The sequence below is a fragment of the Agelaius phoeniceus genome, chromosome 9, assembly GCF_051311805.1.
Source record: "Agelaius phoeniceus isolate bAgePho1 chromosome 9, bAgePho1.hap1, whole genome shotgun sequence".
Taxonomy (NCBI): Eukaryota; Metazoa; Chordata; class Aves; order Passeriformes; family Icteridae; genus Agelaius; species Agelaius phoeniceus.
The window spans coordinates 24,533,938-24,554,833 of record NC_135273.1 but is presented as its reverse complement, the minus strand read 5'-3'; the positions used below and the strand labels follow the sequence as shown (position 1 = coordinate 24,554,833).

The 20,896-nt window shown below is 39.6% G+C and overlaps 1 protein-coding gene across 6 annotated transcripts in view; it reads right to left on the bottom strand.

Annotated features, from left to right (window-relative positions):
* RET (ret proto-oncogene) overlaps positions 1 to 20,896 on the bottom strand; it is an 83,223-nt gene that overhangs the window by 12,573 nt on the left and 49,754 nt on the right. For all 6 annotated transcript variants that reach the window (XM_077183287.1, XM_077183288.1, XM_077183289.1 and 3 more), the window contains 11 exons: positions 18,148 to 18,406; positions 16,844 to 16,969; positions 15,928 to 16,038; positions 13,274 to 13,393; positions 12,405 to 12,661; positions 11,140 to 11,287; positions 7,849 to 7,956; positions 6,190 to 6,404; positions 5,967 to 6,089; positions 4,280 to 4,350; positions 590 to 727 (listed from right to left, as the gene is read on the bottom strand). In XM_077183287.1, the coding sequence (XP_077039402.1) occupies positions 590 to 727; positions 4,280 to 4,350; positions 5,967 to 6,089; positions 6,190 to 6,404; positions 7,849 to 7,956; positions 11,140 to 11,287; positions 12,405 to 12,661; positions 13,274 to 13,393; positions 15,928 to 16,038; positions 16,844 to 16,969; positions 18,148 to 18,406 (1,676 nt within the window). The remainder of the gene's footprint in view (positions 1 to 589; positions 728 to 4,279; positions 4,351 to 5,966; positions 6,090 to 6,189; positions 6,405 to 7,848; positions 7,957 to 11,139; positions 11,288 to 12,404; positions 12,662 to 13,273; positions 13,394 to 15,927; positions 16,039 to 16,843; positions 16,970 to 18,147; positions 18,407 to 20,896) is intronic.

The window sequence follows — 20,896 nt, the reverse complement described above, 5'->3', positions numbered from 1 at the left end:
CTGAACATAAAATCACACCTCATCTCCAAATGTCATGGAAGATCACAGACAAAAGATACTTCACACTGACTGTGTTTTAATAAATCAGCTAACAAATTATGAACTGTCTCCAAAGCCACTGGCTTATTAAATCACAGAAAATTTTTATCTTCAAGGGAGTAGATTTCTGGGCCAAGGTACCATTTTTCCTCTGGAAACTTACAGACAATGACTGTGCATGGAATATCTGTTTCAGTTGCAGAAAGTACTATGACATTTTCTTGAATATTTCAGCTACCACTGTGTTTTATGGAAGTTTCCTCCTTCTCCCACCCTCAGAAGTTTTAAATGTACAAACTCTTTTAATTGTTTGGCAAGCATGTTATTCAATAGCCTACAAATGGTTTGGATATAGCTGTAGGCATTCTGTGCACAATTTTTTCCCCCTCGCTTTACTGTTCACTAATTTCATGACACTCTTTAAAGCACGACATATTTTGACTATCTTTAAGAAATACAGAATAGTATTTATGAGGTATTTATTTAAACCTTTTTCTTCAAGTATATTTATTAATGTTTTCTGAATCTAATCAGATGAAGAGTTACTTACATTTCTTCACTGCAGTTTTCTGGTCTCTCCATTCTATAGCCTGTTTTTAGGAGGTTAAAGAGTCTTTCAGGAGCAATACCTGGGTAAGGATTTCCTCCTAAAGTAACTATCTCCCACAGCAAAACTCCAAATGACCATCTGAAAAAGACAAAATGAGCTTTTATATAGAGTGGTAAGTTTCAGGAGCTTAATGTGCATTTACACAACCAATCTCCTTTTAGTATTCTCAGAAGCCAACAAAATTCAAGACACCTCACACCAGAGCAGTTGTTCAGATGCAAGCAGTGCATCTTGTTCCCATGTGCATTGAAAAGGTTAGCAACCAAGAGAGGAGAGAAAACAGACACCCCTCTTTTATCCACTGACAAAAGCTAATTATACCCTGGGTAGATCCATCTTCTCTAGACAGCAGAAAGAGGAAGTCCTTCCTCTGGTGGGCCAGACCAAAGACTTGTTCCTCTGCTGCACAGGGCTCCTGCAGCAGTCTAACCTCCCTAATTAGCTCTCATATTCAGAAATAACTCTAAATTAAATTTACAGAGTTACCACAGGACCGGTTTGCTGTCTTGACTATGAGGCAACACAATGTGTTCATTTAAATCACAAGCAACACCTTTGATTTCAGCTGGTCTCTTGGGCCATTTCAGTGATTCAGGACTTAATTTTCTTCTTAGAGTTGATGAAAGAAGAGGAAAGAATTTCCTCTGGAAATACCAAATGCCTAAAATGAACTTTGACACAGAACAGAAAAAACAATTTTCTGAAATGAATGGAAGAAATAGCGAATTTTTAAACCTACTTTACTGCTGAGCTCAAACAAAAAGACCTTGCATAATGGGTGAGAAATATTTAGATAAATTAGACCATTTCTGGAGAGCAAGCCAGGAGAAAAGAGGCAAAAATGTTTTTCTTTTCTTACTGAAAGGCTTTTTGAGACACAAAGAAGCTACAAATCACCCTGAATCTGCTCAACTGACAAAATCTGGATGTTTGAAAGGAAGGAAACCAGTCAACACTGGGGCTGCTCAATGGGATGCATCTGGAAGCAAAATTGCATACAATTTATGAAAATGCTAGCTTTGGGCAATTTCTCTGTAAACTCCATTTTAAAAAAAATTTTAGGAAGTGTTAGACACCTACAGCCAAACCAAACAGCCATGTCTAATTCCCTATGAAAATTCCATCTCAAAATGTTAGCCAAATACCTCACCTCCTGTCTGACTCCCTTCCACCTGCACTTCTCACGCTTTAAAGAAGAAAAGTAACCCCAAAGGTACAGCAATAAAACTTGCCAAATTGTCAGAGAAGTCAAAGTGACTCTCATATGGTCTCAAGTGGTATGCTGCCATTCTTCTGCCTAATGCCATTCGCTGAATTAATTTTTAATCACTCTGCACATTCTTGAAAGCTTATGAATATTTATAGCATTTTCATATACTTTATTAATATTTCTCCTCATACCCTTTTTGAAGCCAATTACGCTCTGCCATCAGGTTAAAATTCTGTCCATGATTAATTCAAATAAACTTTGGGGCATGGCAGGTTTTATTTCTAAAATCCACTTCTGCTTTGGAGGAATTTTACAGACTATGGAAGGAGGGATGAGATGAACAATTTCTTAACTGAAGTTGTTCAGTAAGTGAACATATTAGAATAGAATGCTGTAGAATGCTGCAGTACTTTCAGACTGTTATACAGATTAAGTACTACAGGGGGAGAAATGAGGGATGAAGAATTTCCCACTGTATTACTTTTATAGCAGAATAAAAGCATGATCACAAAAAGCCAGGAAAGAAAAGTATGTGAAGAGGAAGATAGTTGGTTAGCTTTCCATTGATGTCATAGACCTCTGAAGCAAAAATGGGGTTTTTGTAAAGGCTGGCAAGTGGTACTGTTATTAAACTCTGCTAACCACTAACTATAACAGCCTGAGAGGGAAGAGGGTGGAAAATCAGAAAAAAGGGAATATTGGAATGGTTGTAGAGTAACATGTTCACCTAAAATATAACTGCATCACCACAAACAACAGAGAATATCCAAAAGATAATACTTTCAGTGAGTGAAATTATCTAAAGTATCAATCAACACAGCAAAAGGAGTACTACACTGATCAGTCTGCTGCTCTGAAATGCCACCGTGGAACCTGGTGCTGGAGAGGATTTGCTCTGCAGCTCTGTGTGTGTGTCTCAGTCCTGCTCTGCAGGAACCTGGCTAAACCAGGAGCTGCTGTTCAGCACTCCTGGATTATTTCATGTACAATGACACAGCAAAGGTGAGCCAGCAGTGAGACAAAGGCACAGTGTAAGCACAGGAGACACCTGGAGCCCTTCTGGCACTGCATGGGAGCAGAGGTGCTCCTGAGGCAGCCCCAGGAAAGCTGGGCAACCAGCACAGCTCTGCATGGAGATCCCAGGCAGCCCTGGGAGGCAGGGAAGTGACACAGCACCAGCATATTGTGCTGCCCAGGGCTCTGATCTGGCCTGCTTGGTGCCAGCTGGGCAATCCCTGCATGGTGCTGGATCCCACTGACAGCCAACACGCTCCTGGGCTTACTTAATAGCACCCATCAGGAAAACGGAATGGGAGGAATGCTATTGGATCCAGATGATCAATCAACAATCAAAGAAGAGGCAGTTACATGACAAGACAATCTGTTCTGGCCCCAAACCATAGTGACAAAACTGAAGAAATTAAAAATATGCTTAGAAGTTTTTAAAGGAATTCTAACGATTCTTTGGGAAAGGTAATTTTAAGAGAAGCAAGTCAGCACAATGGGTGCTCTGAGGAGGATAAAGAGACCCAGAAAAACCTGTATGCTAGCCTAAGTAAAACTGACATTCTCCCAAGAATTATCCCTATTTTTTCCTTTTCTTACTCCAATGGATACAAAGTAAATGAAAATACTTTGGAGTTTCATTTTGTAAGGAACTGCCAAGGCATGCAAATATTTTACTTTACTAAAACTGGTCTGATCTGCAGAGAGAAGAGTAAAAAGTGAATGGTAATAATTTTAGAAGTACAAATCTAAGGGTGCATGTTTTGACATTTGCTATTATCAAAGCGTTTTTCCCCTCCAAGTGCAACACGACCCAAATTAGCGTTTTACTCCATTTGAGTCTAACGGCAAACTTAGAAGGTATCAAGATGTTACCTAGCAGAAAATCAGGCCTATGTACTTCTGCTTTTACAGTCCTTTAGAGTTTTTTCTCCTAAACAAATAATCTTTAGCTTTAGAGGCTGCCTGGTGACTAGGCACAAGCATTGTTCACCCCAGAGAGAAAGAAATGAAAAGTATCTGATCCTGAATTAAAAATGTCTACAAATACTCTTCTGCCTGGCCCATGCTTATCAGACATGGGGATAGTTTAGCTGTGGTTGCTTTGCCTCCTCTTCATCAGGTGGAGATTCCAGCATATCCATCTTCAGGGTCTCTGTTTCCCTCATCATGAAAATAAGCTTGTATCTTGGCACTGAAACTGGACTGAGCTGACTGGAGTAATAATATTTTATTCAAATTTCATTCAACAGCAAAAATCTTGGGCATCACTGCCAGTTGATGGTGCAGTCCAGACTTTTTCATGTTTCTTTGCAAGAGTAATGGCTTTGGCTCCTACACACCTTGTTGTGCTCCCTCCCCTAGCTCCATAAATAAGCACACAAACCAGAAAGTATTCAAGAGTTTACACTTACACATCACTTTGTGTTGTGTAGATATGGTCAAACAGTGACTCTATGGCCATCCATTTCACAGGGATGCGACCCTAGGAGGCAAAAAAGCAGTAATGGTCAGAAAAATAAGTTTCCAAGTGAAAAAACAAGGTATTCATCTTCAAAATAGTAAAACACAGTCTGTCCATCCTACAGCACTTGCCAATGCAGTTATGATTTGACATTTCATAAGAAAAACAGTGAGAATAATAATTTTAAGTGCTTTTAAAAAAAACTAGTTCATGTCTTTTTACACATTTCAGCAATCTAATTATGTGTAATAAACTGGTGTGGCTTTTTGCAGGTAGTCACCAGTTTAAGTCAGATAAACTCAAGTCTTCTCTTAACAAAGTGCTCTGAAAATGTGCAGATGCAAAAATGATGAGGAATGATGATTAAAGAGGAAGAACTATCTCATTTACACGAGGGATGATGCATAAATAGAAGCACCTGGATGTTACAGATATCTTTGGTTTCAGAACTGAACCTGGACAGTCGTATTTGGTTACTAGTTTCTAAATGGAATCTACAGGTTGTCATTTTTCACTGGCAGAAATTCACTGAGAAAATCTGACTAATCCACCCCAAATATTCATGAAAGTCTAGGTATGCAAAATTTCCAAGATGTTTCATAACCATCACAGTATGATTAGCATTCATATGCCTTACTTCTCATACTCATGAAATCCATATATATAGTATTTCAGTAGGATTTGAAACTTCCTCTTCCTTCTCAAATTCTTCTTTCTCCTGTCTCCTCATCCAAGCAGACAGATGCTTGTTAGGCTCTGAATAATACTACAGTGATGAGTGTCTCAGAAGTAAAGAGCAAGTATCCACTCACTACCTCATGCCCCAAACAAAACTAAACTGGCAAACTGCCTTTATGTAAATGCCTTACTCTTAAAACACAGAGCAACTGGTACAAATCATTGTAAAAACACACCCATCAGAAGACAGCTAAATGAACATGGCAATGCCCTTTTACATAAAACCATGCCTTCTAGAAGTTTTTTTTTCCTTCACAACTCATTCTGACATATGCAACACTCACACAAACTGGACCTTAAAAACAGAGAAAGCTAAACTAAAAATTCACAGTATTTATGGAAATCTTCTCATAAAATTTTAAAATTTTCACACGCAAAAAAAATCCTGTTGGCAGCTCCTTCATATTAAGCCATAGAGGGAACTGAACCACCACTGCTCATTTGACACAGTCAGTGGGAAGCTGTGCTCACGAATATCACAGTCTCGCCCAGGACTGACTTGTGGAAGTTGTGTGGAACTTGATATAAATTGTCTATGTATTTTCCAGCTCTTTGGTATTTTTAGTTTATATGAAGATGGCGTTTTTTGTTTGTGTTTTCATGTAGTTTGATGAGGAACTGGATAAATAAGGAGTGGAAGGAGATGACTGGACAAATGAGGAGTGAAGAGGTAATAGTTACTTAAAGATGATACATATTTTACATATTTATATATATACACGTATTTGTATCCCACTGGTTAAGCTCATGCTTTTACTTCATTGTCATTTTTATTTCCTTAAAATAATTATCTTAAGTTAATAAAAACAGCCTTTTCATCCATTCTCAAGTGGCACAGTATAAATTAACTTCCTTGATCAGGCAATAATTTCCATTACTTCTTTTAACACACACTGTACCTTGCTCCTCTTTACATAGGAATCTTCTTCATATACATCACGTGAGAGGCCAAAATCAGAGATCTTCATTTTGCGCCCTTCTGCCACCAAGACGTTCCTGGCTGCTAAATCCCGATGCACAAGCTTTTGGAAGGAAACAACAGGAGAGTTGATGCTTCTAGTGGAGGAACCAGCTGCTTGCTCCACATCTATCACACGCTGAGATGACCCCTGGCTGCCCTACCTTCATTTCTGCGAGGTACTGCATCCCTCGGGATATCTGCCATGCAAACGAGATCAGGTCTCCCATGGTCAAGGCTCTCTCGTCAGGGTTATCCAAATAACTGGAATTCCTGTTGCCATCACTGCCCACGTAGCTCGGGCCCACTTTTCGACTTTCCCTGAGGAAACTGCGCAAGGAGCCGTATTTGGCGTATTCCACAATTAAATACAGTGGGCCTGAAATAAACAAACACACAGGTCACTAAACAATTCACAAATAACCACTTTAGGAGTCTTTTTCAAACAAGTCTCTTCTAATCAGCACATTGTTTTGAACAGTCAGAGCTCCAGACACCTCTGCCCTTTATGTAAAAAGCACTGAGTCAGCCATGAAATAAGAATGTTTCTTCTTAGATCCACAATGCAAAAAAAAAGAGTTTCAGCCTAAATCAAAGCAGAATGCTGGCTCTTGCCTATAATCTCTCATCTAGATAATCTGAGACCAAAAAACCAGACAACCTTCAGACAAATTAGATCTCTGAAACAGCCTAACTTAGAAAACTTTAAAATTAAAATAAACTTCTTGAGCTTGTGATACTGAGCTCAAATTATCTGCTAATTCCAGCACTGTGTTTAAGGTGCCTTTTGATAGCACTTGGAAACATTCTGCCATTACAATCCACTAATTTCTCCTCCCCATTACCCACATGAATAATACTTACTCAGTAATACCTACCTAATGATAAATACATTTCTGTGCTGTATCAAAGCCCTCCTACCTCATACACTAATGAATTAACTTGATATTTATTAAAAGCCTGTGACTCAGTAACATTTCACTTCCTTTGGGATGAAAAATACATTGTACTGAAAAGAAAAAAAACTAACCCACCCCACTGGCTCATTACCTTACTAAGACTCAGAGATGACTCACTCCTGAATTACCTTCTCTGTCTACAACTAAAAAGTGACATTTCCAACAGAACTGGGTGGGCAAAGAAGGTTGCAGAACCCATGCTGTGATTTTAGGCTGCACAACTGCAGATGCAAAAGGAAGAGAATGTTGCCATGCCACTTCACTTAAAATGAGCAATTCCTATGCACAACTAAATTTGCTTCATTGACAATTTATAATACATGTGTCTGCAGATTTTACCCCTTGTTGATGACTGCGGCTTTTAGAAAAAATTTCATAACCAGAGGGAGAGAACCATTTTGAGACAGTGGAAGAAAACTGAAAATCAACCGAACTATTCAGCTATCTTCATCTATATATGACTGTAGTTGTCTATTTACATTTTTTAGGATAAATAATAACAACAGTAATGAAAACTCAATTAAACTTGAAATATAACTCATATTTGAAAACACTGATTATTAACATAATATAAAAATATGTATTGATGGGAAGAGAATTTGTAGGAGACTTGTTAATTTAAAATAGCTTCACAATCAAAATGTGCACTGAGGAAAACCCCAGGAAGAATGTTTAGTTATACTGAATTAGTATTTCCCTTTTCTTTCAAGTATTGTTTTTTAATATATCCCTCTTTTTTTTCAGCCAACAGCAAATTTAAAGGATGCTCAACAATTATCAAGTAGTTGTTGAAATCCAGCAACAAACTGCATTTTATTTCCTTTCTGAATGGTTTCATCTTAGTAACAAGCTTTTAGTATTTACCATCTTGACTGCAGGCTCCATAAAGTTTGATGACATGAGGATGGTTGACTTGTTTCAGAAGGTTGAACTCTGACAGGAGATCTCGCAGCTCACTCTGGGAAGCATTTTCTGCACAAAGTGACCAAACACACAGTTTTGGTTAGGAAAGCATCACTCAAGAGATCTCTATGTAAAGTCTGAAATATGAGATCTGCCATCTCTCCCAGAGTTAGCAAGAGGTTGGAAAACTCTGCATTTCCCCACAGGAGAGAAACTTCCCCATCTCTGGTGTCCTGCAGCCATTCCCATCAGAACCAAGTGAATGTGACTGCTGCTGCTGTGGCTTGGTAGCAGCCTGCTCTTAGGCATTGCTGTGCCCTGATACTAATGACTGCAGAACAAGGAGGTCAGGCAGGAATCAGGAGCAGAGTCTGTAATGTCTTAAAGATGCCATGAAATTATTACAGACCTTTGCTGGTGTTCTAAAGCAACTTCTTAGGGTGAATCAGTGCAATAAAAGCTTCAGAAGCATATGAAAGCCAAGCTGTCATGCTGATCAAACAAAAACAGACTCACTCACTCCTTCTCCTAAATAAATTTTCCAATAGAGTAAAAATCCACTAATCTACTGGCTTACTCTTGTAGCATGCATCCAGATTTAGAGTTCAGAAGCTAAATGTACAGTACAAACTGATTTTACTGTGGGACACGTATGCAGACTTCACTGATGTCAGTGAGAATCATGTGGCAACATATGGTCCCAACAGGCTTTCTTTGCCTTTCAAGTGCTTTGCCTTTTTGCAGGATTCTTCAGACTGACCAGCTTCCTCTTTGAGTGCACTGGGGCTTGAAGGAGATCCCTAGTCACATAGACACTATAGGTCAGAGATAAACCTTCTTCCTCATCCTTAATTTCTCTGACACACCTGACCAGCCTGGACAGTTCCTCAAGTGTCATTATTGGGCATTGACAAGGATGTGTTCATCCTGATTTAAGGATAATAAAAACAAGTCTGGCTTCTGCTCTTTGCTACTGAACTGTGTGCTTGTTTCATAAAGGCTGTGAGCACCAAAGAATTTATTTGCCTATTCATGTGTGACCAGTTTGCCCTCCTTATAAAACCAGTTATTCTGCTCTACTGTTATGTTTGTATCAGAACTACACGTTTGTATCTGCCTTATATTATCTTGTAGTCAGAATCTGCACTCTGAGTAGAGAATCTTCTACTGCAAGGAGAACAGTATCAGCTGGTCTCTCACTACTAGTAAAGACTACAAAAACAACATATTTATGTAAAACAAAAATCAAGAATGTCGACTTAATGCCTGTTAGAAAAGTCCTATTTTTGTAGCTGTGGAGTTGTGTGATGTGAACAAACAGAACAGAGCAAAGTTAACCATGTACCATGCCTGTTTGTCTACCAAAAAAAACTAACTTCAAGATGGAGACATTTAGCTCTAAAGCTTTAGGCCACTCATTTTAACAAACTGTGAATATTTGTATTTATGTATTGGTTGGTGTTTTCCCCTTTAATTTTATTGTAATGAGGGCATTCATATCAGGTAGGAGGTCAAATTTAATTAATATGAGAAAAGTGGTAATAATGGGCTGAAAAAAAATTACCCATCTGTTCCTTTAAACCTCCCTCCATAGCTCCAAGACTATTTTGGCTCAGCCCACTGCTCCCTGTTCCCTCCACAGTACCTAACACCAAGCTGTCACAGAAGGGAGAGTCCTGCCCTGGTCTGTTCTTACCCAGATTGTGCCCCTCTACCCAGCTCAGGCAGGAGATCTCTTTCATGCAATAAGAGGCAATAACATTCTGGTGTGCCTAGCACTGCTCTTTAAAGATCACTCAGTGTACAACGGCCCCAAACACTTGGACAAATGATCTGCTCTGCATCTGGTACAGGGCAAGAATGGGTGGTGCTGGCCTGATCCAAAAGAACTGCCCTTTGTCCTTCCTGGCAGCATTGCAAAGGCCACTGAAGCTAATGCACTGGTCCTTATGCTTCAATTGTCATGTGTGAACAGTAAAGTTAAGCCAATAACAGTAAATAAATACTTGCAGAATGACAAATGCTCTCCACAGTCAAGCTGGAAAATGGAATTTCAGGTGACTATCTTCGATTTAATTTACATTACAGAGGGATTCATTAGAGCTTGAAGTATTACTGTATATGTCAGATCACTTTATTAAAATAAGGTGCTTAAAATAAAGCTTTACTCCTTCACATTGTCAATTTAGTCAATTCTGTCCTTCATAACAGACAGGGAAAAACTGAATGTCAAACCATCTGCAAGTAAAAGCAACATTTTTACCACTATATCTTAGAATCTGACCTCAGTCACATGTTGATGAAAATGTGCTAGAAAGCAGTGTCACTAAGTGCACAAATAAACAAGAGATGAAATAGTGACTATTGTATTGACAATGTAATACAATCCAGGTCATTACTTGAGTATTACAAGTAATAGTTAAATAATCTTCACTTCTGAAAAATCCTAGTTCCTAAACTTCCTCCATGTGACTTGCACCTCTTGCAATGAAGGCATTCACTGCATAATGCATTTACTTCTTAGGTAAAGAGGTGGGATATGCAGCATCTTTCCTCTCAAGGAGTGGCAAATGTGCTGTGAATGTAACAGAAATGGCAATAAGAAGAATAACATTTTCCTGTAATGACGTGCTTTTACTCCCAAGCAGCAGTGAATGGTTCAGTGCAAGGTCTCATATTATCATCTTAACATTATCTAGGCATACTTTGTTCCCCACAGGTTTAAAGTCTTAGGGTAAACTGAAGACAGCAGGAGACAGCACTGGGTTAGTCAAGCCATTTTGACAGAGCTCCTAGTGATTGAAAAGCAGATCAGAAAGCATAAAGCTAGACAGAATTCTAAAACAGGAGAGTAAGTTAACAGGTCTGTTCTGTCTCTTCATATGATTTATTTAAAAAGCTTTGTCCAAGGAAAGTGGATAGAGGAAAAGAATCAGAAAGCTTTAACAAACCCTTGCAATATTCCCATCAATGCCAAACAGAATTGAATATATTTGCTATGTTAAGACAGAGGCTCCTTGCAGATCATGATTTAGAATTACTTACTTGGATCAATGTGATGCTAACTGCTAAAGTCACAAATCTGCAGATTGTGACTGTCAGAATGCATCAGAATGCTGGAAGAAAGAGAGGCTGTGGCACTGCTGGGTTTTTAGCTGACCTTTTGCTTTCACACAAGCCCCTCTTCAAATCTGTGCAGAGGTTACCACAAATAGTTTGCAGATTATTTCAAAAGCCCCAGCGGGAAGGTACCTTTCAGCATTTTCACTGCCACAGTGGTGTAGCCAGCCCTTCCCTTAAGTCGGAATGCTGTCGCCTTGACGACCTTTCCGAATTCTCCCTCTCCAAGAGTCTTGCCCAGAACTAGGTTCTTCCGAGGGAATTCCCACTTTGGATCCTCCTGCAGGAGAGAAAAGAAACCCTGTGAGATGAAGCAAGGAAAGGAGAGGCTATTCCCAGGAATAGGTGCACTTCAGTGTGCAGTCTTTGGCTGCTCTTTTTATCAGTGAGTTCTTATAAAAGCTTCTGGGTATCAAGGTATTTTGCAAATGCATTTTCCCTTACCTGAAAACCTTCAAAACAGGCTGTACAGGTAGTCTATGGATAATGGATTATATTTACAGGTCTGGGAAATTGGGTACAAATGAAAAATGAAGTGATACAGGATAAATGCTTGCCTTCAGAATAACTTTGAACATGTGACATTCATGGAGAAGTTTTACTCACAGAATAAGGTTTCCCCTTAAGAATTGATCAGAGACAACAATTATCCTCTTATAAAATTTGTGCTAATAACCTCTAATGTTGCAGAATTATGACAGATGTACAAACCAGACAAGAAATTAAAGCAAACAGAGCACAAGGTCTGTGAAAACCTCCCTATCTAACACTCAAATAGATCTGATACTGCCATATAAAGCAGCAGTGTTTCTCTACCATGCTGGCTCCTGAAAACACCCCATCTCACAGAAATCCTGGGTAGTTGTGATTGAAAGCAGGAAAAAGTAGAGTAAAGGTATGACAGCATGACTGGGCAAAATTCCTTAAATGTGGGCAAAACTCCCACACCAACTGGTATCTACAATGTGTGTATCAGAGATCAGGAAGAGATCTCAGGAGGGATTCTTCTGCAATGTTTGAAACTTAGCGTTGTAGTACTTTGGCACATCATAGACTATACAAACCTGCTGATTGTTAGTCCTTAACTGGACAATGTTAAAAGTAAAACTACAGTACTGTAAGATACAATTATATCAGTAAAAAACACTGGCTTAAATTAACCTAAAATGTTACAATGTATTAAAGCATAATAAAAAGGAAGAACGTACTGGCCTTATACAGCAAATCAAAATGTTTATCTAATTACTCATGAAGTATCTTCAGTGCACGTGATTTCCAGTGGTGCTGTTTGAAGGTAATGGGTGCCTCCATGAATGGACTGCATTCCTGTAACATCATCTGCACGCGCAAACAAGGCCGACACCAAAACAGAGCATGCAAAAAGGCATCAGGCTTACAGGTATTTTGAAGGTGTCCACAGCCACCTGGTTTTCCATGGAGTCCAGGGAAGGGCGGCGGACGTTGCTGGAGGAGTAGCTGATGGGGTAGGACTGCGCGGGGCGCCGGAACGTCATCTCGGCGGAGGCGATGGGCGCCTTCGGGGAGTTCTTGTGGTACCGGTGGATGCAGTAGAAAGAAACCAGCACGGAGATGACAAAGCACAGCACCACTGCCCCTGTGATCACAGTCTTGCACATGTCATCACACAGTTGCTCTGTGGACCAAGAAGAGCTTCTTAGAACTTTCCTTGCGGTCTCTTTCTTCTGCATAATAATTCAGTTTTCAAGACGCAAACTATTTCATGCTATGTTTATTATTAGCCAAAATAAAAATGATTTAAAATACCCATTATCTGTTTCAAACAACTGCACAGAAAGGTCAAGGAAAAAAATAATGCACTCCTCCTCCTGACACCATGGGTGATGGTTATCTCTGACATTTTAAAGCTGAGATTTTTCAGAAATTATCAGGAAGCTGGAATTACTTGAAAGTAATAGAAATCATTCTAATTCTCCTAGCTGCCTCTGCAAATATCAGGTAAGCCTCACTGAAATGGAAATGTGGCTGGAAATCAAAGGATGACCGACTTGTTTGTCAAGTAGTAATGAATAAAAATGAATCCTTAGCCATGGCTATAAATAACACATTCTGGAAATTTTCAGGCTCCATAGTGGATGTCATGGTGCCAGTTCCTCACTAGTTTTGTATTAGCAGTCTCTGACCAAAGATATGGTCTATTAACATGGCTACAAGTGTAGACAGTTCTATATGTACACATGATGTATACACAGAAAAAGATTACTATCAGAACAGCAGCTAGACTTACCTTTGATATCATCTTTCTCACAATAACAGTTCTGTCTTGGGAAGCAGTAACAAATCCCATGTCCTGACTTAATTCCAAGATTTCCAATACCTTTCCCATGGCCACCAATAATGTTTCCACCTAATCAAATACAGACAACAGGCTAAGATTCTTACATGTAGGTAAAGGGAAAAGAAAAGACTCAGTTTTCCATGGGTTTACCCCAGTATGAATGTGAAATTGAACCAGGGAGCACAGTGCAGGGATAATGACATGAACTCCTGAGGGAGATGGAAGACTCTAAATTCTGAAATTTCTGAGATGCTGAAATGGGAGGAGCTTGCACTGTTTAAACATTAGTCCTCATTAGCTGTTACTGAGTTCTGTTCCTGCTTCTGATGCCAATTTCCCCACACCTTGGAAAAGTCAGTTCTAGGTATCATTGGTTCCACTGTCACACGGAGATAACAACACTTAACCACCTCTGCAAAATGCCACAGGACAGTCTAGTCAAAGCACTAAGAGTAAATGTCTAGTGCAAGTGATAAAAAAATGAATTGCACTATCTAAAAATGCATTATTTAATATTAGTAAAAAAATTGCAGAAACTCGTACTCTTGATTTCAAGTAGTTCTTCACGCAGAGTAACAGCAACTGCATTTCCAAGTAAATAATTTTTTTCTGTATATGTTATAAAAATTACTATTAGCAGGGACATTTTTATCTCTAAGCTGCCTTTATCACAAAGAGCATTTTACAGGCAGCTCAGGTGGTTAATTTTGGATGAGACTCTGCTGAGTCACTGCCCTCTGAGCTGACACCTAAAAGCACTAGTGTTCCCAAAAATTCCTCATTATCCTCCCTGCCTCTCCCCAGCCAACTTCCTCCGTCATGAAGAGGTGATGAAATAAAGTTTCCATTTCCCACGGAAAATTGTATGCATTTATCTATACCTGCCTATCTTTGAAAACCTGGAAGTAGATGGAAGCAGGGAATGAGCCAGTCCTACTTAACCTGTTCTTGAGCAGTTGCTTACTACATGAAAATCTCTTGCTAACAATGCAGTTAGGTTGCCTCTAAGTGATAGGCACAGCCACAGCATCAGCTGCTTCAGCTAGTGCCCTTGAATGTAATATTCATAGTGTTACTGTGAGAAAGCAATTTTGGGACTCAAGGACATAGCCATCATAATGACAAATGAATTACAGAAATAAGTATTTTTACAACCTAAAGAATATCCTTGATCTTAACACATCTTGGCCTATTTATTGTTTGCCATTTCCAAAGGAATGTCCCCTGCCAGTAAAAGCTGATAAAATGGTACTCCTGCAGCTCTGAGCCCCCAGAACACACTCATTTTTTTGTCTGCAAGTACACTGCTTTTGGGCATCAGCCCAGGTTCTCAATTGTGTCAAGTCATGTACACAATTATTCAGCTTAGGCGTTAAAAGGGCTTGCATAACATCCTGAAAACTTGTCTTACTCGCCTGCTTATTATCCAGAAAGACAATATTTCTTTTGAGCAAAACATTTGATGCTGCATATGTTGTACATATTTTAGTACCGCAGCCCCTGGCACAAATTCCACTTTCAAAATGACAAGCTATTGCAATTATTACCAATAAAGAATTCTTCTCAGATGATTAGAGAAGTTACTTGCATTTCCTTCACGCATTTCTCCCACTTAAGGCATTGTTTTTATACACTCTGATGAAATAATTATCTTTCTGATAACACTAATTTACAATACACAATCCATTCTTGCATGTAAGAAATACTAAGAAGCCTCTTTAGTAATCAATTTTATAGAAGAACATTAAGTTCCAGGCTTTAAGAAAATGCTAGTTCCTCTAAGACTCCATTTTAAAATCTCAACTTGAAGTATATGATGTCAGAGTCAGAAGCAGCATTCAAAAAACACGTGTCTTTATTCCTGAATTAGACTGTCAGATAAAAAGACCCACTTAAAAATTATCATCTCTCAGAAGATGGAAATTGCTCAAGAGAATTACACTGTTTTTTCTACCCTGTATATCTTCAGAGTGAGTTGTGAACTTGCAAGTATTCACAGGTATATGAGTGGAGTGTAGAAATATATGGTCAAGTAAAAAGATCCAACACAAATGCATTCAAATTCTTCCTTCATAAATTCTGCTCATATGAGTATCTGCCTGGATCTTCAAATAGGTAAAGCATTGCATCATTCTCATGGCCACCTGTCAAAAAAGGGCAGCTACATTTCCCCAGATGATCCTTTGTAAACACATTTATTTTAAACAGAAATTTGTCTCTTCTCACTCATTTACCCAGGAGCTCAAATAGACTGGTTCCTGTCATACTGTACTTGAGCTAGGAAGTGGGGCATTAAGGTGCCTAGAACCTGAACCTCTTCAGCAAGTACCTCCACTGAAAATCACCACCTGTGAATGAACAGGCAGCAGAATGGGAACTGCTGAGAACACCTTATCCTTCCATCAGTCAGCCAATGGGTGTCACCTGCCTGGCTCAAAAAAGGTTGAGATTAATCCCCATAACCTTAACTCGATTGTATGATTCAAATACAAGTGTGACAATGCAGAGATGCTGAGCTTGTAAAAGTATCTGTGCTCGGCAAAGTGACATTTGAGAAGCAATCAGAGGTGTAACAGAAAAGCCCATCCTAAAACATTCCCTACTTGTGCAGTCTTGGGGACACACAGCCGGGTCTCTGCCCTCCACCACATCACAGATTCCATCTGGACAAGTCTTGATGCTTGGGGTGCACGTGGAGTAGTTTGTGGTGATCCCTGTTAACAGAGAAACAGGAAACAGCTGCACTAATACCACAAGGAAGGAAAATTCATTGTATCTTCTCAGGGCACACCAGCACTCCAAACCACAGGTTATGGTACCTTTTAAAATGAACATCTATGACTACAAACACCTGCTAAAGTAACAGGCAAGACAACAAATAAAAGCAAATGAGGAAACCATTTTTTGTTATCTTTTCTACTTTTGAGAGCCCTCTGGTCATGTCACTTGCAGTTACTGTGAATATTGCTTGAAAAAGAGCTGGCTGACCACTCTGAGACTGAAGAGAAGCTTTCACATCTGAGGATTTCTCTACACAATTTCACCCACTTGAATGAGAGGGTTACAAGTGGTTGCAGAGAACGTATGACACCTGTGCAGTTTGAAGGGATCAAGCACCGGCACACAATCATTGTTCTGGAAGAGTCGAGTGCTATCACCAGTCAGATCTGTGCTGCAGAGCACAGAAAGAGACACTGCTTTGTGCTCACTGTCTGCTGGGTGCACCTGCTCAGCACCTGCTCCAGTCACACTGCTGCAAGCTCAGTTCACTTCCTGCTGGTTTATGTATCATGTTCAGCATCACCAGGGACAAGATGAAGAATGGCCCTTCCAACTTCACCTCATTTTCCTTTTTAGTGCATACTTCATATGGGTATTATGATTATTTTTTTTAGCCCCAGCTTCTGTGTAGTTCACCATACCATGTTTTCCAGCCAGAATAAATCAGTTTGTATCTATGGAACTCAAAGGCACGATTACAACCAAACAGAAGTTTGACTTCACACAACATAAATGTACCTTTCCCACTCCCTTGTCTCCACTGGCATCTTCCTGTTAGCACTCCCAGGCCACCACACTCTTCACATTCAGCACGGTGCTTACTTATAGCACAAGAGTCAGGGCAGTCCTCTTCTTTTTTTAAAACTGTTGGGAAAAATTCAGGACAAGGGAAATGAGCACATAAGCAGGTCAGCTCAGAAGAGGAAATCTGGTTTTAGGGATAGATAGGAAGGAAAGACAGATGAACAAAGCAGTGAAAGACTGAAAACTGACTGACCCAATTATCAGTTAACTTAGAGAACAATTACAGAAAAGCCCAGGTGCTCCTTCTCCGTGAAATAAAAGATGAACAGCAAGATCATGAAGGCGTGGTTATGTCTGCTTGACAGCACACTGTCACTGCCTAGAACTATAGATATATGCAAACATACTGATAACAGAAGAATGGAGAGCACAAATACCTACAGCTTCATACAAAATGTTTAATTAAGGGGAAATATTTAGTTCTTGGGCTAACACAGTAGTAACCCAAAGAGCACCAGCTAGAAATGTATGTTTCCAGACAATACAAAGCTTGTACAAAAAGAAAAGTCCACTGCATGTTTTTGTTTCTTTTTCTTCAACCCATTTGCTCTGGTCATAGGAGTTCCGAACTGATAAAATGTAACAGAGGTGTTGATCAGGTACATTTGTATGGTTTTGCATAAAATGCAATATAGATTGCAGAGAAATGAGTATGTTTACAGTGAAATCCTCCTCTGTGGGTGTTACAGGATATTTTTAACTTCCTTCCCCGTAAGGGTGGGTCATCACACTGCCCTTAAGAGCTTGAATTCAGTGTCATTGCTACATGAATACTAAGAAAACTATTTTAAAAATTGTAGAGAGAAGGAAGGAGAAAAAATTAATGAACTCAGTGAACAAACATACTTAGGCCGTATAGTTCTTTCTTCAAATAGTTAGATACACACACCCCTCTAGAGACCCTTTTTCTTCTTCCACAGGAATACGTGAAATACAAAATAAAGGTCACACAGACACACACAAACTAAAGATTCTTCTTAATCAAAGGTCATCATGAACATTATGAATTGCATATAATATCTCACCTCTCTGTGCATTAGTTCCTCAAATAAATAGCTACTACAGGAAGGCACAAATCAAAATTCAAAATTCAAAATCCAAACTCTGTGATCCATTATCTTGTAGCTCAGACTCGGTTTCATCGTTAATGCCACCATTTTACAGATCACCCTGCTAATGCATCACCTCACCCCAGCAACACTTGCTAATAAATCAATAGTTCTGACAGGGGTACTTACGAGTCCCTTCCAGGACAACAGTGAGGAGGGTTTTGGTGTGTTTCCTGCTCTGCTTGTCAGTAGCTTGCACAGTGTACTGTATTTCCTTGCACTCAGGTCTGCGCAGCACAGAGGAATCGTTCACAAAGAGGCTCCCAAATTTGTCCTCTCGGCCTTGCAGAATGCCGACAGGATAGCAGCTCGAGTTGGGGGACAGCAACTTGTAGGTGATGTTTACACCACGGAATTTCATGCAGTTTTCAATGCAGATCTTTCCCACCTAGGCTCAAACACCAACAAAGAAATCACAGACAGGAACAAAACTCTACACTAAAAATACTTTGTGCTTCTCAAAAATATCTGAAATAAAATGGAGCATACTATACCTTGCCAAATTCAGTGTTTATTTGGGGTTTCTAGATTAGTTATTTTCCTACAAATGCAGTATGTAAATGCTTGAAATGTAATTTATTCTCAGTAAAAACAAGACTTAAAGCATTAACTGTTGTCTTCAGACTAGCAGTGAAAATGCAAAAAGTCTTGACACAGACTCAGTGGTATTTGGTGACTACTGCTGATGGGCAGCAGTGTTCAGTGGGAACAAGACCCTAAGATTTGGGAAATTCTAAGTTCAATCTCTGTTCTGTCCCAGGTTGACCATTGAAAAAACTTCTGTCATCCTTGAGAAATCAAAGAGCTCAGCATGAACAAAGCTGAGACACTCTTCAAATAACACAGAAATTGCTATTACATAATTTTATATTACAGTCAAAAAGTTTCTGGCCAGAAGAGCTCTCTGAAGGCCTTAAAAGGAACAAGAACTGCATTGTTTCCCATTTGCAATTTTAAAACATTTTAATCTAAAAATGAAAATATGCTGGTTTGCCATATTTGAACTTCTGTGTGCCAGAGTATCTAGGCTAGAACACTCCTCAGTCTAAAACACATCATCTAAGAAGCACAGGAATGTAAAGCCCCATCTCCTGTCCAGCTCCTACAGGAACTGATCCAAAGCTCACTTTGGTTTTTCCATTTACAAGAGTGGGAATTCCATCAAGCCCAGAGGCATTGGCTTTCTTTGCAGGGAAAACCACAATGTGAAGGGTGGGGTGTTATTGAAAGGAACTTGGTGATGGATTATTTTCAAATGCTGCAGTTAAGAAATGTTTTCAAGAAACACCACTGCTGGTAAAAGCATATCTGTACATCTTGGTTCCAGCATTCTTATTAAAGAATGTTATAAAACAAAGACGTTTTTGTGTACTAAGACCTCTTCCCATGAACCTGGACTATTTAAGGTCAGAGAAGAAGCCTTTGCAGTTCTAGAAGCATACTTTGTTATAGGATAATCCCACTTCATCTAACTTATTCCCATTCACATCACTGATGGGTCATTTGGCACCATTCCTGTTGGGATTTTAGGTGGCAGGATAACACAGAAAGACTATAAAAGCCATCAAAAGCAAGGACATTTCTTTCTGGCCGTCTCCCCTGCACAACATGCTGGGACTGGCAGGAAGAAGACAAGATTTCCACTGTTCACAAACTCTGTCTAGACACAAGGTCTAGACATGTCCCTTCCAGAAGCACGTCAGCACAGCTTTGGTGCCGCACTGCAACTGGCAGTGCTCTGCTACTGCTCAGATGGTGCTCCTTGCAGGAGGAGAACACACTGATGGATCCTGGCATTAACCTCTGCACAGACCACACTGAACTGCCCTTTCTGCCTACTCTGTCAGAACTGCTCTTTCCAAGCACCTTTGTCATCACAACAATTTCCTTCAGTGGGGTTGAAGAAGACCCTGTAAATTCAGATGACCCCATAAAATCTGAAGAGCAGATCAGCCAGTTTATTCCTTAGAATAGAACACTGGCCAGTTTTGCTTTCTCCATATAATCAGAGAAGAAGCTATAAAGGCCTCCCTCAAGAAATTTCTATGAGAAAAATAGACTCTCTCTTTTTTCCTGATTCCACTGAGGAAAGCCCAACCTCATAACTTTGCTCTGCTCCACAAGTTCTGGAGCCAGTTCAGCTCTCAGGTGCAGCAGAGCACAACTCCAGAAGAAAAAAAGCAGCTACTTCCCCCTTCTCAAAAAGGTGACAAAACAAGTAATCAGGGTAAAGGGTACTTAGGTTTAACATCAGCTTACAGGGGAGGAACCTACAAATTTGCAGGACTCTCAATAGTTAACATAGAAATACCATTATTAGAAATAAGAACAGAAAAATCCATCTTTCAAGTTCCAATGTTTAATAAAGTCTGGATAATGATACTGTTCCTCTTCACTGAATTCCAGGAACATTTGGACAAATATAATCTCTCTAAAAATCTCAGCCAATGTTATTCATCATTTGTCTCAGTAAATGTCAATAGAGCTTTAAGTCCTTTGATAAGTTAAATGCCACTGGGCAAGCCTGCACTGTCAGGCTGTGCTTCTGTTATTCAATTCATTTAGCTGCTCAAATAGACAAATGGCATCAGCCCAGCAGTTAATAATTTCTTCACGCTCCTGTGTTTTCCTTAGGGCAGGAGACAGTTCAGCCTTCATATTGATTTGGCCCAGTACTTTCCCTGACTACTCTGGCACATCAAGGCTAATTATGCAGCCAACCTTAATAATGTGAAGTGCTGGGGACTAAGCTGCTTACACTGACTTGTGCTCCAAGCTGAGCACACTGTAAATTCAAATCCAGTTTCACAAGTAAGTGGATGACACTTTAACTAACTGAGAACACCACCTCCAGAGCCAGGATGAGTTTTGCACTTCG